The sequence below is a fragment of the Podarcis muralis genome, chromosome 7, assembly GCF_964188315.1.
Source record: "Podarcis muralis chromosome 7, rPodMur119.hap1.1, whole genome shotgun sequence".
Lineage (NCBI taxonomy): Eukaryota > Metazoa > Chordata > Lepidosauria > Squamata > Lacertidae > Podarcis > Podarcis muralis.
Genome location: NC_135661.1, coordinates 36,089,163 through 36,111,016, shown reverse-complemented (window position 1 = coordinate 36,111,016; position 21,854 = coordinate 36,089,163). Strand labels below are relative to the sequence as shown.

The following is a 21,854-nucleotide window of genomic DNA, read 5'->3' as shown; positions in this document are numbered from 1 at the left end:
GATAGGGATAAGTTCCACAAAAGTGTGTGGCTCACTGTTCTCAGAAGAACTGTGCACATGACATTTTCTGAAGCTTTTCCTCAGACCATTCTAATCCAGTGACTAAAAACCACCTCTCATTTTTGTTTGTTGGCTATGGGTAAGGGTGGGAAAGAAAAGTGTCACGGTTGACAGTGGCACCAGGTGAGAATTGAGTATTTTGTTATGAGAACAAAAATAATCACCAATAGATTTTATATGTGCAATGTTTAAAAAGCTCTTGTTGTAAAACAATGATACTGACTTTTTTTAAAAAAAAATGCATTATTTATGTTATTACATTTTTATTATGACTTTCCCTGAAGTACCTCAGGGCGATGTGCACAGCTCTCACCCATTTCCTTCTCATAACCATTCTCCATAATCTATTGAACTTCATAGCTAAGTGAGGCTTTTAATCAGAATCTCTCTGTTCACCTCTAATTCCCAGCAACTGGTATTCAGAAATGTACTACCTCCAACAAAGGAAGTTGAACTCAGCCTTCATGGCCAGTAGATGTTGGTAGCCTTCTCCTCCATAGATTTGTCTAATCCTCTTTTAAAGGCATCCAGGTTGGAGGCCATCACCACTGCCTCCTTTGGAAGTGATTTCCATAGTTTTAAGTATGTGCCATGTGAGAAAGTACTCTTATTTTATCTGCCCTAAACCTTCCATCATACAGCTTCATTGTATGTTCATGAGAAAGAGAGAACTTATCTCTGCTCACTTTCTCCATGGCATGCATTAGTTTTTAAACATCTATCATGTCACTTCTTTCTCTAAACAACAAAACTAAACTGATTGGTGTCTGATGATAAAATGCCACACTGAGCTGTTAAGTGCCTCCTCAGGTGAGAAACCGCCATCCTTATAAATGAACAAATGATTGAATTCAGTAATTAGTTGGGTTTCCCCCTCTTAATGATGACAATAAACATGTTCTTAACAACAAGAAAGGCTTCTTTTAATAAAGAGTTCCAGACACTAAACACATTAATGAACCATGAAATAACTGTTTTATTTGTAATATAGTAAACAATACTGCTGTAACTCTGTTGTAATCACAGTCCCTCTCTTTTCCCCTATTCATATCAAGATCGTAATGTGGATATTAAAAATAAATTGTGGGAGTTTCCTTGTAAATAAAATTAGAATGAATAAAACACACATTTTATGAAGGAAAATAACCTGAAACCATGCCTATCTGCCAGATTTGACATAACATATTGGTAATTTTCAATTCCTTGCCTTACTGAAAGGCTAAATCAAGAATCTGGATTATAAATGTCTATATTTAAATTGCCTTTTAAATAAAATTAAAAATCTTTCCTTCATATGATTATATCTATGTGAAATACTAAAGGTTGTTTACAGCAGTGTAATCCTATGCATTCCTACTCAGCGGTAACGCCTACTGGATTTAATAGGACTTACTCCCATGTGAACAGTGTGTTCCATGTGTACAGTGATATGGGGTGTAAATGCTCCAATACGTTATTTCATCATGTAACAGATTCCATTTCATAAGTTCATTAGTTAACAATGAATGGATGCCAATTGCAAATGTAATATTTGATAAGTTTTGCAGTTTCAAAGTTTTAGGTTTGTTGGCTGAATACAAATAAAATAAGCATACAAAATTAAATGGGTCTCTAGAGCATCAAAAATTTCCCAATGCAAACTGAAAATTTCCCAGTGCAAACTTCCATTTGCTAATTAGCCTAATTTGCATGAGAAGGTTTTTCAGAAAATGTTACAAATGTTATTATTCTTTCCTGAAAAACCCACATCATTACATGTATATAAGATTTCAGTTGCTGAAATCCTATCCACATTTGCATGGGAATAAGCCTTGTTGAACTCAGTGGGACTGATGACTAGGCATGGACTGCATTGTGAGTGACTGATGCTAGCAATCCTTTAATCTTATATACTATTTATGTTAGCAATTTTTGTCCCATGGCATTGTGATAAATATATCAACCAGGATCCACAAAATCAAAAAACAATGAGCTCCAGGGAGCATCAGATTTGTTTTCTTCAGTTGTTCAATGCACATGGCCAAGAACAGAACAAACCCATTGGAATGAATGGTCTTATTAGTCATGAGCATTAATTTCAGTGGAAATGCATTAGATGCAACCCATCATTAAGAATTTTATTTAAGAATCTTTATGCATTCAGCATTGACTCTAGGGAGGTTTACATGTTAAAACAATAAAAATTAGTAAACTGTACCATTAAGGAAGGAGGCTGCAGAGTTCCCAAATTTGTTTAAGATACCTGCAGGGTCTGGGAGAATTTAGAACAAAAACAAAACATTTACTGGGAACTTTCACTGAAGGGCAGATAACAACTACTACTACTACTACAAGAGAGAGCAATGTAGGCACTAGGTAAGCTTTTGTGGGGATAGGAGGCCAACATTGTGCCACAGGTGAAAAAGTCCTCTACTGGGTCACCAACCATCTCACCTCTGATCAAGGAGAACATCAATAGATGACAGCAGTGTCCTAGCAGGTTCTTTGTGATAGGATGTAAGAGAGAGTTGTTCAAAGTAGTGGGAGCAGGAACTAAAAATTTCCAGTGCACAATTACAGTCGTGTGTTCAAGAATAATAATAAAAAAGGTGTGGGTGGAATCAAATCTAATCTAAACATTTTGAACACAAAGCGAAGTTCTGCTATACATTTTTGTGGCAGAATAATGATTATCACATTTTCATATAGGAACTTCTTTACACAGAGATATACCAAAAAATGATGCACTTACAGTTAACTCTATTTTTGTAGAGTTAACCAGAGGTATTTTTTTAAGGCAGTGAAAAATAAATGCAGGCTGAAAAGAGACAATTATTTTACCGTCTGTTTCTTAGATATCAGAAAGGGAATTTCAAAATTCATCAAAGCTAACCTTCTGTTATGTACAACAGGCTAAGCTGAAAAGAATGTTAACAAGTTCAATTTTCATTCAATCAGCACCACTGCTCTCTGAAATGTTTCATTGCAGGAAAGAAATAAAAAATAATCTATATGGTAATTATTAGGATGAATCCCCCAGTAACTTTCAGCAACATGAAAGGTCAGTTCTATTCAAGATATTTTATCAGTCCCTTGCACATACTCCTGTCCTGTCATTTTAAATCTGAACAGCATTTTATTTTCCCATTTACAGCTACCTGCAGAATTAAGTACTTAAGCCAAATAAGGAAGAAAAAAAAGAAGGAGAAAATGTTGAATGCTGGCAAAGGCTATAATAGCATGGAGATAAATCGTTCAGCTGCTCTCTCTCAAGCCTCTAGGGCTACAGATTTTTCTTCTCCTGATGCACTGTGGGTATTCAAAACTTGTTCAACATGATTTCATTTCATTTCAGGCAGTGCCTGAGAAAACTAAATTACAGAATCAATCATACAGAAGGTCAGAGTGAGACTTCATTACAAGTATTGCATGCTTGCATGAATATCTTTCATTTATGACTGACCCAATATGTCACAATAGCTGTCTAGTAAAAATAATCCACTTTCTGAAATTGATGTACTACTGATGTCAGTGCTACTCAGCAGGCTGGGTAGATTATAGAGAGATGTTTAAAGGGGAGAGGGGGGGAGAGAAAAGAATAAAAAGGAACCCTATAGAGCACAGGCAACAGCGCTATGGAATTGCCACCCTTTGTAGATTAAAATAATTTCTCAGGTGATCATCTAAACAGTCAACTGTGCTTTAGTCTGTAATGACTTTTGATAGCATATAGCAATTGATTTCCATCTATTTATGTGTAGGTCTATATATTTTCCCACATCTTGTTAAGTCCCAGGTGTTTTTCTGAACTCAAGCTAGAACTCGTTCATTCCCTGCCAGTAATTCATTTATGAAGGTTGGGTTTTTTTTATATTAGCATATTATTAAAATGCAAATGCTAATCACAGTGCATTTCTTTTATCTTTCGTTTTCTGTTGTGCTTCCTCATTTTGGGGCGGGGGAGAGTGGGGGAAATCCCAACGTAATAGCATACATTTAAACTAAGATAAATGTCCCTTTGTATCCTGTCAATAATAATGAAGCTAATCAGCAACATGACGAATTGTCACTTTTTCTATAAACAAAAGCAATAACAGGCTGGGTAAGAAATGCAGGACAATACATCAGAAGGTCTTTTTTTTTTACTGGTAGGAAGAATTGTTAATCCATCAATACATTCATTTTTAATAACCGCTGGGCTACATATACTTTGGTAATAAAACAGCTTGCTTGCACTTAAAATGGATTGCTGGATATAGCAATCCTAAGTCAGAAATGGAATGGAAAGTATTATTTATTATTCCAGCAGTCTTCCTGCAGCAAATCTAAGAGAAGCCTGCGAAAGTACTGTTATGTAGCTGGCCAACTCCGCACCCTGAGGGAAACATCGGAGAACCTTGACATAACCTATTTCTACCCGTGCCTCTGGCGATTTTGCATTCAAGTTTATAGGTGAACATGTCAGGTACTGCTCAGAACAAAGCCAGAGACACACTGTATTAATCATAGCTCTGCCCAAGTACATTTCATTTCTTCTGTTTGTGCTTGAAAATTTCATGACATTTTCTTCAAGGTGAAATTCTACTGGACATTTCAACAGGGTCAATCTATAAATCCAATTAAAATAGCTATCATTTGCAGTGAAGCTGTCTAACACAGTAATGTTTCCAAAAGTGGCTGGGATTTCATTTGGTATCTTAAAAAAAGAAAAAAAGGGGCTGTTATTCTAATGGTTTCGGTTTGGAAAAAGTATTACTTGCCTCTATAGACATCTAGGTCTTGTCTATCATTACCGATTAGCAACTTCTCAGCAATGCAGTAAGATTTGACAAGCTGAATGCTGCTTCATGCAGGCATTGTTCAAGAGTGTAGATGAATATCATAATTATTTTATGGCTCCATATTTAGTTCTTTTAGATACAGTAAGCCCAATTGACCATGAAATGAAATTTCATAGTTAAAATGCCTCTTTTACTTTTTTTTATTGCGGTAATAAAAAAAAAGTTATGGCTCTAAAGAAAGGTAATTCACGAAATATACAATCTAAAGATGGATTCTATTATTAATAAATATTTATCAGTTTAATAAACTGCACATTTTCAATAAATGATGAGAGACATTTACCGCCACATCTATGGAATTTAGATTAGATGTTCAGATTGAAAGAGGGAACAGAATGAAATGGGGGAGAATTTAGAAGAGCTTTTCAAGTCACCACCCACCCACCACAACACCTCAAGCTTTTGCTGCCTCGAAATATCCAGGACTACATTCAATGCTAGTCCTACTCAGAGTAGACCCATTGAAATTAATGGTCATAAGTAACAAGCCCATTAATTAGTAAGTAAAACTAACACAGCCCTTAAGCTTCACCTATCTCATTTATTTATTTATTTATTTATTTATTTATTTTTTCTACTTGCTTACAGTTGATACCGGGGAAGCAGTAAGTATTTAGCACTGAGTGTTTAAACTACAAAGCCTTCTGCTCCATAGAAAAAGCTATGAGGATAAGAAATTAACTATCAGGGTGTACCTTACAGTAATGCTATTACACCTATTAAACTGTGAAGCAGGTGTAATCTCTGCAAATGAAGATTACATCATACAACCAAATATACACATTACTGTGCCTTGCAAATGGGTTGAACGCAAATTCAGCTGCATTGCTAAAACACTGTCCTGGTTTGCACATTACACTAAGTACAGTGGTACCTCAGGTTACAGACGCTTCAGGTTACAGACCCAGAAATAGTACCTTGGGTTAAGAACTTTGCTTCTGGATGAGAACAGAAATCATGCTCCAGCGGCGCGGCGGCAGCGGGAGGCCCCATTAGCTAAAGTGGTGTTTCAGGTTATGAACAGTTTCAGGTTAAGTACGGACCTCCGGAACGAATTAAGTTCTTAACCTGAGGTACCACTGTAGAGCTAAACAGTGGCTTACTATGAATGTGCAGGTTCCCAGAGAGGAGACTGTGGCTATCAATCCCCTCCCCAATTCCTCCTGCTGCTGCGCTACTCAGGACTAAACGATTGTTTGGCTTCATGTGTCATCTGAATTTGGGCTCTGCCACCAGCTCATGACCCTGAATCTGCAGTCTGAAACTTTCTCCTTTCTCTCTACCGCCGGAAGCCTTCCGAGCAATGAAATGAGTCAGGGATGGGGAACTTGTGACCCTCCAGATGTTGTTGAACTTCCACGCCCATTATCCCTGACCATTGGCCCTGCTGGCTGGGACAGGTGAGGGCTGGAGTCCAACAAGATCTGAAGGGCCAAAGGATCTCACCATCCCTGAAAAAGTGAATGCACATTATGGCGCCCATTGAAAATTTATGAAAATATCCTGCCACAAGACACTAGTGATATTGACTGCGCGTCACTACAACAAAAGACAACAAATAAGGATGCTGTATTGAGTGCAAGGAGTACCGTCTTTTAGCAGCTGGATGTTATTTTCATGTGCTTGCCAGATAAGTTATTGGAGGGGGTGGCAGGGGAGCATAAATGTTTGGCTCAGTACACAACACTGCAATTCTATGCAGCAGTAAGAGAAGTTATGCAGTCAAATGGAAAGGAAAGGAAAAATCCGTACCATATGTAACCCATTGCTTTGGATGATACCATCTTGCTCCACAAGATTTCGAGATATTGTAATGGAAGGAAGATCCAAGCTCTGCGGTGGAAACTGTGGTGTGAACTCATTCCCTTGTGCAGCCAACTGATCACTTAGACCTTGAAATGGCAACAGTATATCTGCCATCCCTAAGTTGGTGGGATCCAGTTCAGGTGGTGGAGTAATTGGTGGGATCTCAAACTCTTCATCTCCAAGACTTGGAGTGTGGAATGTTTGCTAAACGAAGAAAAAGAAGAAAGAACAGCAACTTCACTGCAACGAAACACTGCTAAATAAATGACTGCAGCGTGTGTAATAAAAGGGAGTTGTTTACACCCTGTAAGATTTAGCTCACGAGCAAACCATTTTATTTTACTTTATTTTGTAAATCACAAGTGTAGCAATATTCACATATGCCCAGCTTTTATGGATCCTTCAGATTAAAGATTTAAGTCTCATTATCATATGGCTTTAATGGTGTATCAGTATTAACTGTTTTTTAATGCACCCTTAATTAGCAACATCTGTCTTTGTTGTTGGTGTGAGCATCAGCTACACTGGGTTGTGGTTTTGGGTTGCTTGTTTTTTTGGCTGTATAACAAATTGCCAGTTTATTGATATGTTAGTAAAACAGCACAAACAGCCTAACCATTATTCTGATGCGTCAAATAAAATGCTGGCAACTTTGGTAGTACGCACACAACATTAATCTGGTAGTGAATACTTCAAAATTCTTTTACAACCCATAAATGTGAAATATTAGAATCCTGCTTTTAAGCTCCCTCCATAAGAGGAATAGGAGTATGATAGAGCCTTTGATATGAAGGTGGTTGTGAGAGACATGGACTTTTGGGGGGAAATGGCTTATAAATGGAGGAATTTTGGTTTGATTCAGAGCAAGGATTGTGGTGGGGAAAGGTAGATTTCTTCTGAAAAACTTTACAAAACTTTTATTTCTAATTTTCTTCAAGGTATATACACATACTTTTAACCCCTTTAGAAAAAATTCAAGGTCATTTGATGCTGAAATGCTGCTTATATCTGGCACAGAAATGAACACTTTTTGCTATCGTTCCCTGTGAAACAATGAATAAATTATTCTGGGATACAGCTATTTCTGGATTAAAAGTGGGGACATGTCTACATTAAAAAGTGTGTCTGGGTGCTTATAACACCTCCACCCCTTTAATGGAGAAGGGTAGCAGGATCATGCCCACTAGGCATGCCTCCCTCTACACCAATACACAGCTATGCCCCTGGTGGCATGTACCTGTGTAGGGCTCTTCCACTTTAATGAGACCCCTGGCCAATCAGGCTGTCTGTGTGCAGTTGTAGTAGTCCTGTGCATGTGTACAGACCCATTCACCCTAAGGCCAAATGTGCAGTCACATGGGGTGTGTAAGCATGGAGGCGGTGTAGCTAGTGGGTGCCATTTTGTTGCTCCATCACACATTCATTGAGCACATGTGGATCTTCTGAACATCCCTTGTATTTCCATCATATTCCTGACTTTCTCCCTAATGCATCCTCCTTGCAACTGTTATCTCCACCTTCCAGCTTCTTATATTCCCTTTGCCCAGTTAGTTGGGGTTCGTGAACAGACCTGCACTCTCTGAGAAATTGTAATGATTCTGGATGTGTGCTTGTTTCAGAGGCTGAAGATTAAATTCACTTGTGTGTCTGCCTGAAATTCTAAGTGTGTGTGTGTGTGTGTGTGTGTGTGTGCGTGTGTGTGTGTGGAAGGGGGTACTTTTAAATACATTTTGACTTAAGGTTTCTCATTTTACTCAAAATAAAATGTAAAAAATCCTTGGCACCATGTCAGACACTGGTTTGGGTGCTCCTGGGACCATCAACCACCTTGTATTTATATGTAACTTGAACCCGGATAACCTTGGAATTTCACTGCCACCATCTCAATGTTTGTGGGAGACAATCTGCAGTGAGCTGATGTATGCTGGGAAGCTCTTACTTCCTCACTTGGGGTGAAGTCACTGCAGAGAGAACCAGGGAACCACGTGCATGTGCCTCTATTGCTCTAAGAGCCACTCTGTGATAGAAATATCCAAAATGGTGGCTTAGTTTTTTAAGAGGTGGCGAAACTGTGCACCTCCAAATGTTGCTGGACTAGAACTCCCAGCACCTCTAGCCATTGGCCATGTTGTCTGGGTCTGATGGGAAATGGAGTCCAACAACAACCCACGGTTTCCCCACTCTTGTTTTATCCCCTTTGGTGGCACAATAGCCTGGTCACATTTTCATAAGCAATTACCAGCTGCTTGGGATCAACAGCAGGAGAAAGTTATCGCCTTCATGCTTGTACATTTGCCAAAAATATCTGGTTGGCCACTGGGGGATGCAGAACACTAGAGTATATGGCTCTCATCTATAAGGGTTCTTCTCATGATATTCTTAAGACATAATTAACCTATAGAACAATAACCTCAATCTAAAGACCACTTGATCATCTCCACATGTTCTGTGAGTTTTCAGAACATGCCATGGCTACTGAAGCAGTCTGCAGGGTGCAGCTGCTGTATGGCAACAGAGAGGGAAGAGGAATTCCTACTATTCCAGTGCTGGGAGGCAGCAGCTGAGGAGGAGGATGCCACAGCTGAGTGGATAGTTGCCTCTACTGGCATCAGCAGCCTGTGATCACACCAATACAACTGTCAAGTGGAACCATATGATTTCACAGAGTGGCCTGTGGCACTGCCCACTTCACTACTGCGGAAAGGTAAAGCTGGGAATTCCGTCGCCACAGCCATAGTGGCCACTTGTGGCTTAGGGGAAGAGTAATAGCTTTGCAAATAGAAGGTCCCAGGTTCAATCCCTGGCATCTTCTGGTAGGGCTTGGAAAGGCCCCTCCCTGTCTGAAACCCTAGCAGTACTTAATAATATGAGCTAATGGTCTGATTCCCTCATGCAGTTGGTATAATCCTCTGTTCCTATGCCTACAAACTGCCTTGCCAGCTTCCACTGCTTCTGCCCACTGTCCCACCCCATAAACACTAACAAGCTACTGGGGAAATAAGCAGAAGTCTCCAAACTTCTAAAAAGTAATTTGTATGGCAGACAGTGTGTTGCTTTCAAGCACACAGGGGTGGGTGGATCTGTCAATTTAAGGTTTTCTCCATTTCTCATTTTTCCAATCTTACATCCAGTTCTCCACATTTCCATATCCAGTTTGCATTTAAAAAAAAAGTTATCATGAACATCCATCAGCATTTTAAGTGCACATTTCTTCCAACATACAGATTTTTTGCAAAGCAATTTCCCCTAATATAATGCATTTTTGTGTGTTATTTTCATATTCTCAGCCCTGTACAGTGAGGTTTTTAATGTTTGAGGGGGGTTTTGTGTTTTAATACTTTGTTGGAAGCTACCCAGAATGGCTGGGGCAACCCAGTCAGATGGGTGGCATATTATTATTATTATTATTATTATTATTATTATTATTACTACTACTACTACTATATGTGCATTACTTGGGCATTGAAAAATTCAGAGAAATCCACATTTTGAAGGATGGCTGTGTTTCGGTTTGCATATCACTTCCGAATTAGGTAGTTCTGCCTTTAAAAGCGAAACAAATCAGATTTCTCCCCCAACCCTGCAAGCGTGGAATACTACTTTGAGATTTGTCTGCCTACACTGGCTTAAATTTTTACTGCAAAAGTGGAGGCTTGGGGTGCAGGAGAAGGGGGGGACCCTTCCTTTAATGCATTATTTACATTGTCTGAAAGAATGACTTAATGCCAGTTAATTTAAAAATGATATGTTCAGTGAAAGATCTCATTAAGTGCTGGAAATTGTCATCCTTCAAACTGTTAATGATGATATAAATTAATAACCGCTTGAGAGAAAATGGAAACTGAAACACACACACACACACAAAGAGAGGGGGGTGGAACCTTCGCTTGCATATAAAACCTGTCAGCTGTCATTATTGGTCTCACACCAGAAATGATGAGGTAACACACAGCTACAGTCTGCAGGAGTAATACTGACAGAGTCTTAAGAGACTTAAGCAGTCTTTCCTCAGTGCACAGTGAGCAAAGTGAGCACACACACGTTCAGAGATTGCAACTTAATTCTGGTTGCGAAAGCTTTCTCTTACATTAGGGATGCATTCACTGACGCTTCGTAGGAAGAGGGGGCATCTGCATAGAGGGGAGGTGTGAAGTTCACCAACACAAAAGGATGGATTGGCCATGGAAGGCGGATGGCTAATGAACATAACCCTATGGCTACATTTGCCGTTACGTTTGGCACTAATGTGGTCTAGTAACAGATGCAATGGTAATTTGCGAGTCATTTGCTACCCCATTACTGCTTAATGAAATCTAACATATCACATTAACAATATGGATAAACACTCATTCCTGATATGTGGCATTTGGCTGTTTTCATTACTGCAGTAATTAACACTTGAAATATTATTTCAATAAATATTTAAGGTGCTTCAGGAATTAATGGTGGGGGGAAGCGTGGGTCACTGCCATCACGACACAGAAGCAAGTTGCAACAAAAAGGTGACATGTCAATTTCTCATCTTAGATGGTCTTCTAATGCTAATTCCACAATGACTGCTGCATGCATGGCATTATATTAAAAGAAGCAGCACCAGCACGGATTTTCAGATTTGAGATGTCCACACTCAAAATACTGATGTTCACTTAAAAGTAAAAGCTGTGTAATTGAATTTGCTTATAGGGCAGTAATTGCAGAGTTATCCTCATGCTGCAGTGCAAATATTAACACTCAATCTTATTCCACTCCTTCAGTGTAATTAAACCAATAGTATAAGCTTTAAGCATGACATGGAGGAGGCAGCTGGATTAATTTCGAGAAGGGAACATTCCATGTTAAAAAAGAGAGAGAAATAAATCCATAATGCTTCCAGACATGTACAACCAAACTATACAATATTACAGCGTTTTCTCAAAAAAAAATATTTATCACGTTAGTAATATCTTCTTACAAGCATGTGGGGTGGGGAGCAGTATCTTGTATGCTAGTAAGGATTTATTTAGGTTTTTAAAAAAAGAAGAATTCAAAACATCAAACTGTATCTCATGCCATGATTGCTGAAAGTAATGTATGGATAAGTGGGTAAAATGAATGCAATCTAAATGGGGGGAAACCTCATAGTGAAGTAGTCTTATTCCAAATCACAGGGACTATTCACATTGTAAGAAGTGCCTGAATGGCATGTAATTTGATGGTGGAGAAAGGTACCATTATGTCCAGAACAGTATAATGTTTTTAAGGGGTCATGTTACCAATCACAATTTTAAAAGCTATTAACTTTTCATACATTTCTCTCTTAGATTTCTTTAGGAGAGCTAGGGCTTGGGTGGGGGGGATAACTCCACCAACCCTCAACAAAAACTGTGTGTGTGGTTAAATGCCATCTGCACTGAAATGTTCAAAACATTTGTTCCTTTTGATAAAAATGCAAATCTGGAGAGCTGTTGTATCAACATATAACAGCCAATGTCTGACACGGTGAATTATCACAGCTGGAATTAAATTGTCTTTGAACAGCTGCTGGCAGTAGAGCTTTCATCAATGTTTGATTCAAATGGAGGAATGAAATTCTACAGAATGAAACATCATGTTGTCATTACAGATGGGGGTTTGTGTTCATTATCACAACTAACACTGGAGCTGGTGCCAAGCAATCTTCCCTTATCTAAGCAGTCTTGTTGGAAGGAGAAAGAGAGACAGAGAAAGAGGCAGAAGGCAGCCATTGTTTTAAAAAGCTGCTCATAAAAATACTATTTGGAATATAACCACAGTTACTGTAGCATTGCCCCCACCAATAATTTTTCCTCCTTATACCCTCACTCCCCATGGGGAGGGGGCACATTCACTGGGCAGAATGCTGTTTTAGACTCAAAATGGTCAACCCACTCCACATTTTATTAATCTCAAGACTTTTTTTGCCCACGGTGTTGACCTCAAGCAGAATTCAGATGCTGCCAACTACTCGCTGTCACCTTCATTCTCTACCATGTGCAATCTCTATATTTCTGTAAATAAGAAAAGGAGAAGGAGGGGCAGGCACATCCATGGGGTAATGGCTACATATGCTTTTGTCCTGATTGCAAAGGCATTTGCTTTGGCCAAAAACAGTACAGTCTGGAACTGATGTCACTACCACTGCCCTGACATCCTTTCCCTGGCTGTCATGGGGGTGGGTGGAAGAGAGAGGGACAGAGACAGTAAGAAGTACTACAAGAACAAAGTGGTTGGCATCCCTTTCTGCTTACTACCCCGCTCCCACCTCTTGCCCTCCCAGGCTAGAGGCCAAATTCATCACCTCTATGACCTAGTCAGGCCCCATCAATTCAGATCTATGGTTTCTTCTTAAGCCTGCTGTTGAACACTTTCCACTGAAAGACTCTTCCTCATTTCCCCAGGAAACAAATGATGCCACCAACTGTGCTGCTTTCCTTTTGTTTTCGTAATAGTGTTAAGAACCCAAATTAAAAATAAAATGTTTGTATCCATGACCATAATTAGCGCATTAGCTTCTAATGACTGCTACTCTGTTTGCTTTAAAGATGTACACCTACTGTGCCTTTCATTTGTTTCCTTCTGGTTACATTTTTAGGGGGAGGGAAGTGTTCTTTTCCCGTGTGTGTGTGTGTGTGTGTGTGTGTGTAGCAGATTTGCTTCTATTGACATGCTATGTAAGTAACAGTCTAACAGACAAGTAAATTGACTGGTAATGGAGAGCTGTCAGGTTATTTTCTCTCTCATTAAAGTCTGTATTTTGTGCTCCATAAAACACATACCCAAAAATCAGCACTTTGCCCGTCATCCACTGAAAAGTCTGTAAAAATTATCAAAGCAAATGTCAGGGTTTGAGCATTAGGTGGGAAACGGGGGAGAGAGAGAGAAATTCAACGCCTACCTCGTTTGCAGTGAGAAATGCATTGTTGGCCTCGGCCATGTTCATGTAGTTATTGTTGTTGCCGAACTGAAAAAAGAAAAAGAGACGCCTACATTTTAACAACATATGCCACAATGAAAACAGTCAAGTTCTGAATGCATAGAAGACTTTAAACACAAAGGACATTGGAACTTAATCTACAATACCCTAACAATATCAGACAACCCCCATTCACTCCAAAACATAAATGTTACATGGACAACTGAAATTGCAAGTTGGGTGATTTATAAAATTACATTGCCATACTCTTGGCACTTCTTATATTTCCAAGCAGTACCATGTGCCACTTAGGAGCACTGGAGCTGGGTGTAGAAAACTGGTTCTTAGAATTATTGGCACACAAACATAGTGTTCATTGGACCTCCACAGGAGTTGCTGGGGAGTTATGGTAGCTACATATGCATCACCAAAAAAAAGGAAAGGAAATTATGTAGATATCAATACATTTTGTACGTGCTGATAATGAGTATGACTCTATATGCCAATTTAAAAATAATTCCTACAACTTAAAGAGAAATACAGTGCATCCCACTATAATGTCAATCTGCCCAGGTGCTAACTGTTGATGGGCCACTTCAGGGCCCCTCCTGCTCTCCCTTTGTGGTGGTTATCTTTAAACCAGACTTTGAATAGGCATCTCTTCAAATAGAGGACACCTCCAAATAGAGGGCTGTCTTCTGTGAAATAGGGCTTATGGTTACCCTACGGAGAGGGAACACTGAGACATAGGAAGTTGTATCAATCCAGAGCAGATCGTTGGGTCAATACATAATTGGTTGACACTGGCTCAACAGAGTTTCAGATAGGAATATTTGCCACCACAGATGCATGGTGTCTGTGGCCAGTGCAGGGAAGACTGAGGAAATCTGCACAGGAGATAGTTATTGGGCTGAATCAGGCCACAATTTTATTCATTACAGGTAAGAGTAGGCATTGGACATGTATCCAGCATCAGGCAGCCTGCATGCTGGCTGATAGGAACCCAGTGGGTCAACCCTGTGGGGGGAATCGCACCCCACATGGATCAGGTGCCACAACCCCCCACAGGCCTGCCATTGGGAGAAGTGTTTTGGCCCATTGGTCCCCATGTGGACTCCTGGACAGAGTCACCCATTCCCACACCGCTTTAATGGGATGCCCACATGACTAAACATCCAGCCCAATGTGTTATCCACTAAAGTTGTGACAGTTGCTAAGAGGTAGGTGAAAACCTGCAAGCCAGCCAATTCCTCTCTGGCCCCAAATATGGTGACCAATTAACCACAGAAAGGTCCTTACACCAACTTGCCCGCTCCCCCACTGAGTGGGCCCTAGTTGGGTGGGAGGTAAATCCCAAATTGAATAGCCAAGAGGGTGGGCTGCTTCATGTTGCCCTTCTAAATACACCAGGGATGGACAGATCACAGCCCTCATGCCCATGCCTGGACATGAAGAACAAAGGCAATCATTCCTGGATCCAGTTGTGGCCATGCCGTTCAATTGACCCTGCCCCCCACCAAGCCCAAGTGAGTGGATATTCTCAACCCTATTGGAAGAAGAGGCAGACTGAAAACTCGGGGCTTCCAGCATAACTCTTCCTCTGAGCTACAGTCCCGTGTCCTTGGGCAGAGCCTAAGCAAATTATTGTGAAAGCTATTCCTATGGCCAGGCCACAAATACTGTGGCCTGTCTTTCTTTTGAAATGAAATTTGAAAATTTTGTCAACCTTTCATTGGCAGTACAGAAGAACTTCCTTGCCAAAGTTAATCTAGTCCATTGTGCAGCCCAATAATAATAATGGTGGCTGAGATATTTTCATTCCACACTTCTGCAGTTACATTCGGAGTGGGGTACAAAAACAGAGCTAAATACCTATATCCCATAATACAAAAAGTCCATACATACAATACAACAATAATGCAAGTTAAAAGAAACAATTCCACTCCATGTAAATAAAACAGCATGGAAAAAGAGGCAGCAATATGATCAGTCAATCAACCTTTCTGAAACAATTGGGGTTTCAATTTCTGTCTTAAGCTACATGAAACTCACTTGGAAAGGCATTCCAGAACCACAGTGCCACGACTGAGAAGACCCTGTCTCTTGTTCTAATATGCCAAATCCCACAAAATGGCAGAAAGGACCTCTGAAGCTGATTTTAGGGCTTGGGCAGGCAGTTATAGGAGTGAGGTGGTAACTGCAACTGACAGACCCACATACTACCTTTTCTGGCTAACTCTTTCAAGACACTGTTTGCCTGCTGATAGAGATGGTAGAAGAGATGTTTGTTATGTCAATCATTAGCTGGACTGAGCCAGTTTGGCATAGTGGTCAAAGTGCCTAAGCACAGGCCTCTCCCAACCGTAGTCAATACTCTAACGATGACCACTTCCATCTTTTGGAAGACTTACCAGCTAAGAAACAACAACATACTAACATGCAATCTCCAGTCAGCCATGCCACTCACTTACTTTTGGAAGACAGTGTGGTAAAGTGGTTAGAGTATCAGAGCAGGGTTTGGGAGACTTAGGCTCAAATTGCTGCTAAGCCATGAAGCTCACTGGGCAATCCTGGACACACACACCCTCTCTCAACCTGACCTACCTCATATGGGTGTGAGGATAACATAGTTGGAGAGAAAACCATATATGCTACCCTGAGTTCCTTCAATGATAAAAATGTACTAAACTATCAGACAAAACTCCTTAGAAAAACTTCTGTATCACTTGAAACCATGTGACACATTCATGTACTTCACCATGTGATTATTCAACAGATATGAATTCACTGAAAGGTGGTATTTGGAATGATACACAAATTTTGCCTCCAAGTCTCTTGGGTGCTAAGATCAGCAGAGGGGAGTCCCTTGATAGTTCCTCCACCATCAGAGGTTTGAGGAGTGGTGGCCTATGAGAAGGCATTCTCTGAGGCAGTCCCTAAGTTGTGGTACTCCCTCCTCACAGATGTGTGCATGTCACCTTCATTACACAGCTTCTAGCGAATGCTGAAGATGAACATTTTTACCCTTGCTTTTGACACTGGATGTGAATTATTTTTAGGATCCACATTATTTTTGTGCTTGCCAGCTATTTTAAAGTTTTTTGATATTGTGCTTTACTGTTTTAACCTGCCCAGGGACTTTAGGGTGAAGGGTGGGTAATTAATTATAATTATAATTTGGGCATGCAAGCCATTCCTTGATTCTGTAACCAGTGACAAATTGACAAAAATGCAGACTGATTCTTTGAAAACTAGGGATCAAGTGCCCTGGATTATCACTTTCCTTTCTGTGGAGGGGCCATATCTCTCTTAGAGGTAGCTAGAGGCAGTTGCCTCTATACTCTAGAAGTGCCTCTTCTTCTACTCCTGCCCTCTCTATCCTGACAAATGTAATCACTGCAAATCATGAAAAGTCTTCCTTCCATAGCTCATAGGACTGAATGATAGGAGAGGAGAAACATACTCTGCCTCATTTGAGAAATGAATTGCGCAGGAAAGCTCAAGTTACCAGTTAGGAGCCAAATTGCAAGGTATAAAAATCTTGGACATATATGGATGTATCTTTATATTTGTTCCAAAAGCCATATTGGCATTTCACAAGCTTTGATTTTCAGGAATAGAACCCACTAGTAGGCGATTCTCTCGCCAGCTAGAACAATAAGCCAGGAAGTTTCAAGCAAAGCCAAATAAACTGCCGTTCCAATTTCACAAGAAGACGGATAAGTTTTATCAATTGTTGACAGATGCTTTAAAAATATGCTTAATATTGATATTTTAGGAATCATTAAAATAACTTGTTGATTGTTATCACTAAATGAAGAACTGCTCTTTTATACCAACTGAGATTGGTGGTCCATCTTGCTAAGTGACGTTTACAAAGACGGGTGTCAGCAATTCAGAGGTTCAGACAGTCTTCCACGGCCCTGCCTGGAGATGCTGGGGATGGAACCCAGGCAAGCTTTCATCATCCAGTAGTCAAAAGACTACATCAGGAGTCCTTCCTCTCTCGGTTGTGTGACTCAAAACATATGCTTTGCTTTGGTTAATCTTGTTTAACAAATTTAGCCAGAGGGCAACCATGTTAAGATGTTTTTCAAACACTTTTTTTTTTCCCTGCAACAACAACAACAAAATCTCCCAAAGGAATTTGCAAGCAGCTGCTTACTCCTTCACAGACTTTTCTAAGTCATGAACAGTGAAGATGATTCACAGGACTACATACAACGTTATTGGAAAGTGCTGTGCATGTTAGCTCATTATCACTGCCCTACAACCACACAATATACTGGAGGATAGTGCATGCTGCAGCAGGGTATCTTTTTCAGATCCAGGGCTGCATTTCCATCTGTGCCACCTTCCAAGTGATGGGTGGAGAAACAAATGCAAATTTGACCTCTCTACAGTGTTATGTATGCCAGGGAGGACATTAGGTTTGGGGCCTCTTGAGTGCCTGTAGTTTGCATGCCTGTATGCAGCAATTTCAAACAGACACCAGAAGATCAATTGTTACGTGAATTGCTCTTGAGATCTTAGATAGTGTCTACCTGGAAGCACTGGAAATCTCCTGACATATGTTTCAGGTATTTTTTTGTGTTTGTTTTTTTAAAAAATACATGTTAAGTACAGTCAGGAGAAAGCTGCAAGGCAGCACATACTTCTCTGTGTTACACAAGGCAGAATCATAATCCTTTTTGGTATCACAAAGTGCTTTCCCCAGGAAGACTTTTCTGTCATGGAAAAGCCCAAACCCAACACTTGCAAAGCCTTTAAAACTGGATAGGCTGATCTCAAATTCCCTTGTATATCCACTGCAAAATGACATCAGGCTTGCAGTAGGTGTAGTATTCGCAAGATTACAAATGATCCAGAGACTGGATTAGAAGAAACAAACTTTACTGAGCAGCATGCTGTTACCAAACTATATACAAAATCACAACTAGTCAGATCTTGGCATCCTCTCCCTGCTGGTCTCATCCAGAACTGATTTCCCTCCAATATAACCATTAGTACCTGCTCACATTATACTGGGAGTGATAATTGTATGAACTCACCCAAAACACCTTTCACCACGATGCCAAAGCAGCAAAACACTGAAAATATCAGTTCTTCTAAACTCTGGAAATCTCAGTTGGAGTAAATTGCAACAGTTTTTTTAACACAGAGAGACCTCTCTGAAGTAAATGAATGCTACAGTGCATAATTCACAAGTAGTCCAAAATACAGTGGTACCTCTGGTTAAGAACTTAATTCATTCTGGAGGTCCGTACTTAACCTGAAACTGTTCTTAATGTGAGGTACCACTTTAGCTAATGGGGCCTCCTGCTGCCGTGCGATTTCTGTTCTCATCCTGAGGTAAAGTTCTTAACCCGAGGTCTGTAACCTGAAACGTTTGTAACCCGAGGTACCACTGTACAAGATTATGAACTGGGAATACATAATATTCTGTGGATTTAATTTATGTTTTTAATGTAAACTGCACTTGCTTTAAGTATGTTTTTTGGGGACCTGTTCTGGGGCCATTTGATAAATAAACATAGCCTACAAAAATTCCTGAAGGCCAGAGAGGTCTGTACCTGAGGTTCCCCATCTCAGAGTTAACCAATGGCATTCAAACAGTGTACAGTGGTAACTTGGGTTACATACGCTTCAGGTTACATACGCTTCAGGTTACAGACTCTCCTAACCCAGAAATAGTGCTTCAGGTTAAGAACTCTGCTTCAGGATGAGAACAGAAATCGTGCTCCAGCGGCGCGGCAGCAGCAGGAGGCCCCATTAGCTAAAGTGGTGCTTCAGGTTAAGAACAGTTTCAGGTTAAGAACAGACCTCCGGAACGAATTAAGTACTTAACCCGAGGTACCACTGTATTTAATTACACTTATTAGATACACAGTGATGACTCCTATCAGTTCTACAAACAACTACTACTGGTGATTTTTAATTAATTATCCTTGTGGGATTTTTGTTGGCTATATGCAGCCTCTTTCTACAGGAAATTAAGCCTACCAGGGTAGGGAACTTTTGGCTCTACAAATGTTGCTGAACTACAACTCCCCAGCAAAGATGGCCAATGAGTTGTATACTGTAGTTCATCAACATCTAGAGGGCCAAAGAGTGTCCACACCTAATCTACAGAATAATCTGCTCTGATCAACTTCCTAGGGTCTTGGGCAGAGGCCTTTTCCAATACTGCTAAATGATATCCTTTTAACTGAGTTGTTGCAAATCAAACCTGAGATCGCCCTGTACACAAAGTATGTGCTTTACTACTGAGATACAGCCCATTTAATTATTTTTGTAAGAAGCACTCTCATTCTACAGGCACAAAGAAAGAAAAACAAAAGAAGAACTGGGCCAAACCTTTAGCAGTGGCTAGATAGAATATCTAAGCTAGTATTGTCAACTCAGGTTGGCAGCAGCTCTCCAGGGTCTCAGAGGAGGAGTCTTTTCTAACCTTTTCTGGAGATGCTGGGGATTGGATTTGGGACCTTCTGCAAGGCACACATATGCTCTGTCACATTACCTCCCAGTTACAGGTAGGTGGCCGTGTTGGTCTGCCGTAGTAAAAAGAAAAATTCCTTCCAGTAGCATCTGGATGAGCTTTCTTGTGCATGCACACTTATCTGAAGAAGTGTGCATGCACACAAAAGCTCCTACCGATAACAAACTTAGTTGGTCTCTAAGGTGCTACTGGAAGGAATTTTTATACATTACCTCCCATTTATGCTCCACTGATTCGGTGCTTCCCATAGGATCATGCAGACTGTGCCTCTGGGATCTGATGCTCACATGGAAGACCCAGTTCACACTGCTGGGTTAAGGGAAGATATTGCACTGCCTCTCTACCACAATAATAGTGCCTATCCAAAAGAAATCATAACCTTCCCTGATGGATCATCATCATGCTAATGATTTTTAGTAGTAATGTTTTATTTGACTTCCTCTCTATGGTTTTATTTGCTGATATATCTGTATATCTTCATTGTTTTCTTGTATGTTTAGAGCAGGGGTGGGGAATCTCAAACCCACGGGTCAAATGTGGCCCTCTAGGCCTCTTTGTCTGGCCCTCAGGACACTCCCTTTCTCTAGGCCACAGTTCCTCTCCTGAAGCCACACCTTTCCCCATCCTTGCTCCATGCCTCCTTGTGTTTTTGCCTGTCCATAAAGTATCCTTGAAAAGTGTTAATATCACCCTCATTTTACAGTCTCTAACTCCTTTTTGTGAAAAATATATATATATTGAATGTGGTCTATAAGTTTGACTAAATAAATGAACTAACCAGGGAAGACTAAAACCAGCATTTGCTGCAAAGGTCCATTGTGTCTCAGGTTACAACTACAAAGATTTATATTTAACAAACAAATATATATATATATATATATAAACACGGTATAAAAATGTCATTGATGCTTTTCGTGTTTCAAAGCACCTACTCCACACATTCACAGTAATTTATTCCATCCCCCCAAATCAAGATTTCATGGTGACTTTTTGCACACAGTCTTATTACTCATTACTCATTCAGGTGCTGCAAAAAGTGACACGATAGACTTTTGCGTGTCACTGAACCGAGAACAAAGTAGGATTTACATGGAAAACACTAATGGTTCTTAAAAGAGCTGTTCTCTCAAACACTGCTTTTTTATATAAACACACACACACACACACACACACACACTAAAATGAATGAAAGAAAAGATAGATGAATCGGAAAAAAAGCATCAGCACAGCCTGTATATAAGCTAAAATCCCAGAGAAATGCAGTAAAGTGCAGAATGTAGTACTGGCAACAGAGTTCAGCTTCCCAAGAACTATTATCCATTCAAGACTGGATTACTGCAATGTGCTCTGTATGGACCTTCCCTAGCGCTTGACATGAAAGCCACAGTTAGGGCAGAATGCTGCAGCAAATTACTGACAGGAATGAGATATTGTCAGCATATAACACCTTCACTCACAGATTGCACTGGTTGCTGACTTGCTACCAGACCAAATTCAAAGTGTTACTATTAGTATATAAAGCTCTTACTGACAAGGCCACTTTATCTGCAAGATTGCCCTATTCCATATATGCCCACTCAACCACTTTAACCTTGGGAACTAGCACTCTTACAACAGATGCCACATATTACTTATTCCACATTGGTAAGAACCCAATAAATTAGTTTTGCATCCTCTACACTTTGGAACTCCCTGCCTAAGGATATCATGCAGGCCCCTTTACTGTACTTTTTTTGGTTCCTGGTAAAAACCTAGGTAT

The 21,854-nt window shown here is 40.1% G+C and overlaps 1 protein-coding gene across 4 annotated transcripts in view; it reads right to left on the bottom strand.

Moving 5' to 3' along the window:
- TOX3 (TOX high mobility group box family member 3) overlaps positions 1-21,854 on the bottom strand; it is a 95,241-nt gene that overhangs the window by 15,463 nt on the left and 57,924 nt on the right. For 2 of the 4 annotated variants that reach the window (XM_028740153.2, XM_077931534.1), the window contains exons 2-3: positions 13,579-13,644; positions 6,633-6,890 (exon numbers count right to left, since the gene is read on the bottom strand). In XM_028740153.2, coding sequence (XP_028595986.2) covers positions 6,633-6,890; positions 13,579-13,644 — 324 coding nt within the window. Of the gene's footprint in view, positions 1-6,632; positions 6,891-13,459; positions 13,498-13,578; positions 13,645-21,854 lie in introns of those variants that run through there. The other 2 variants (XM_028740154.2, XM_028740155.2) reach the window with 2 other exon arrangements.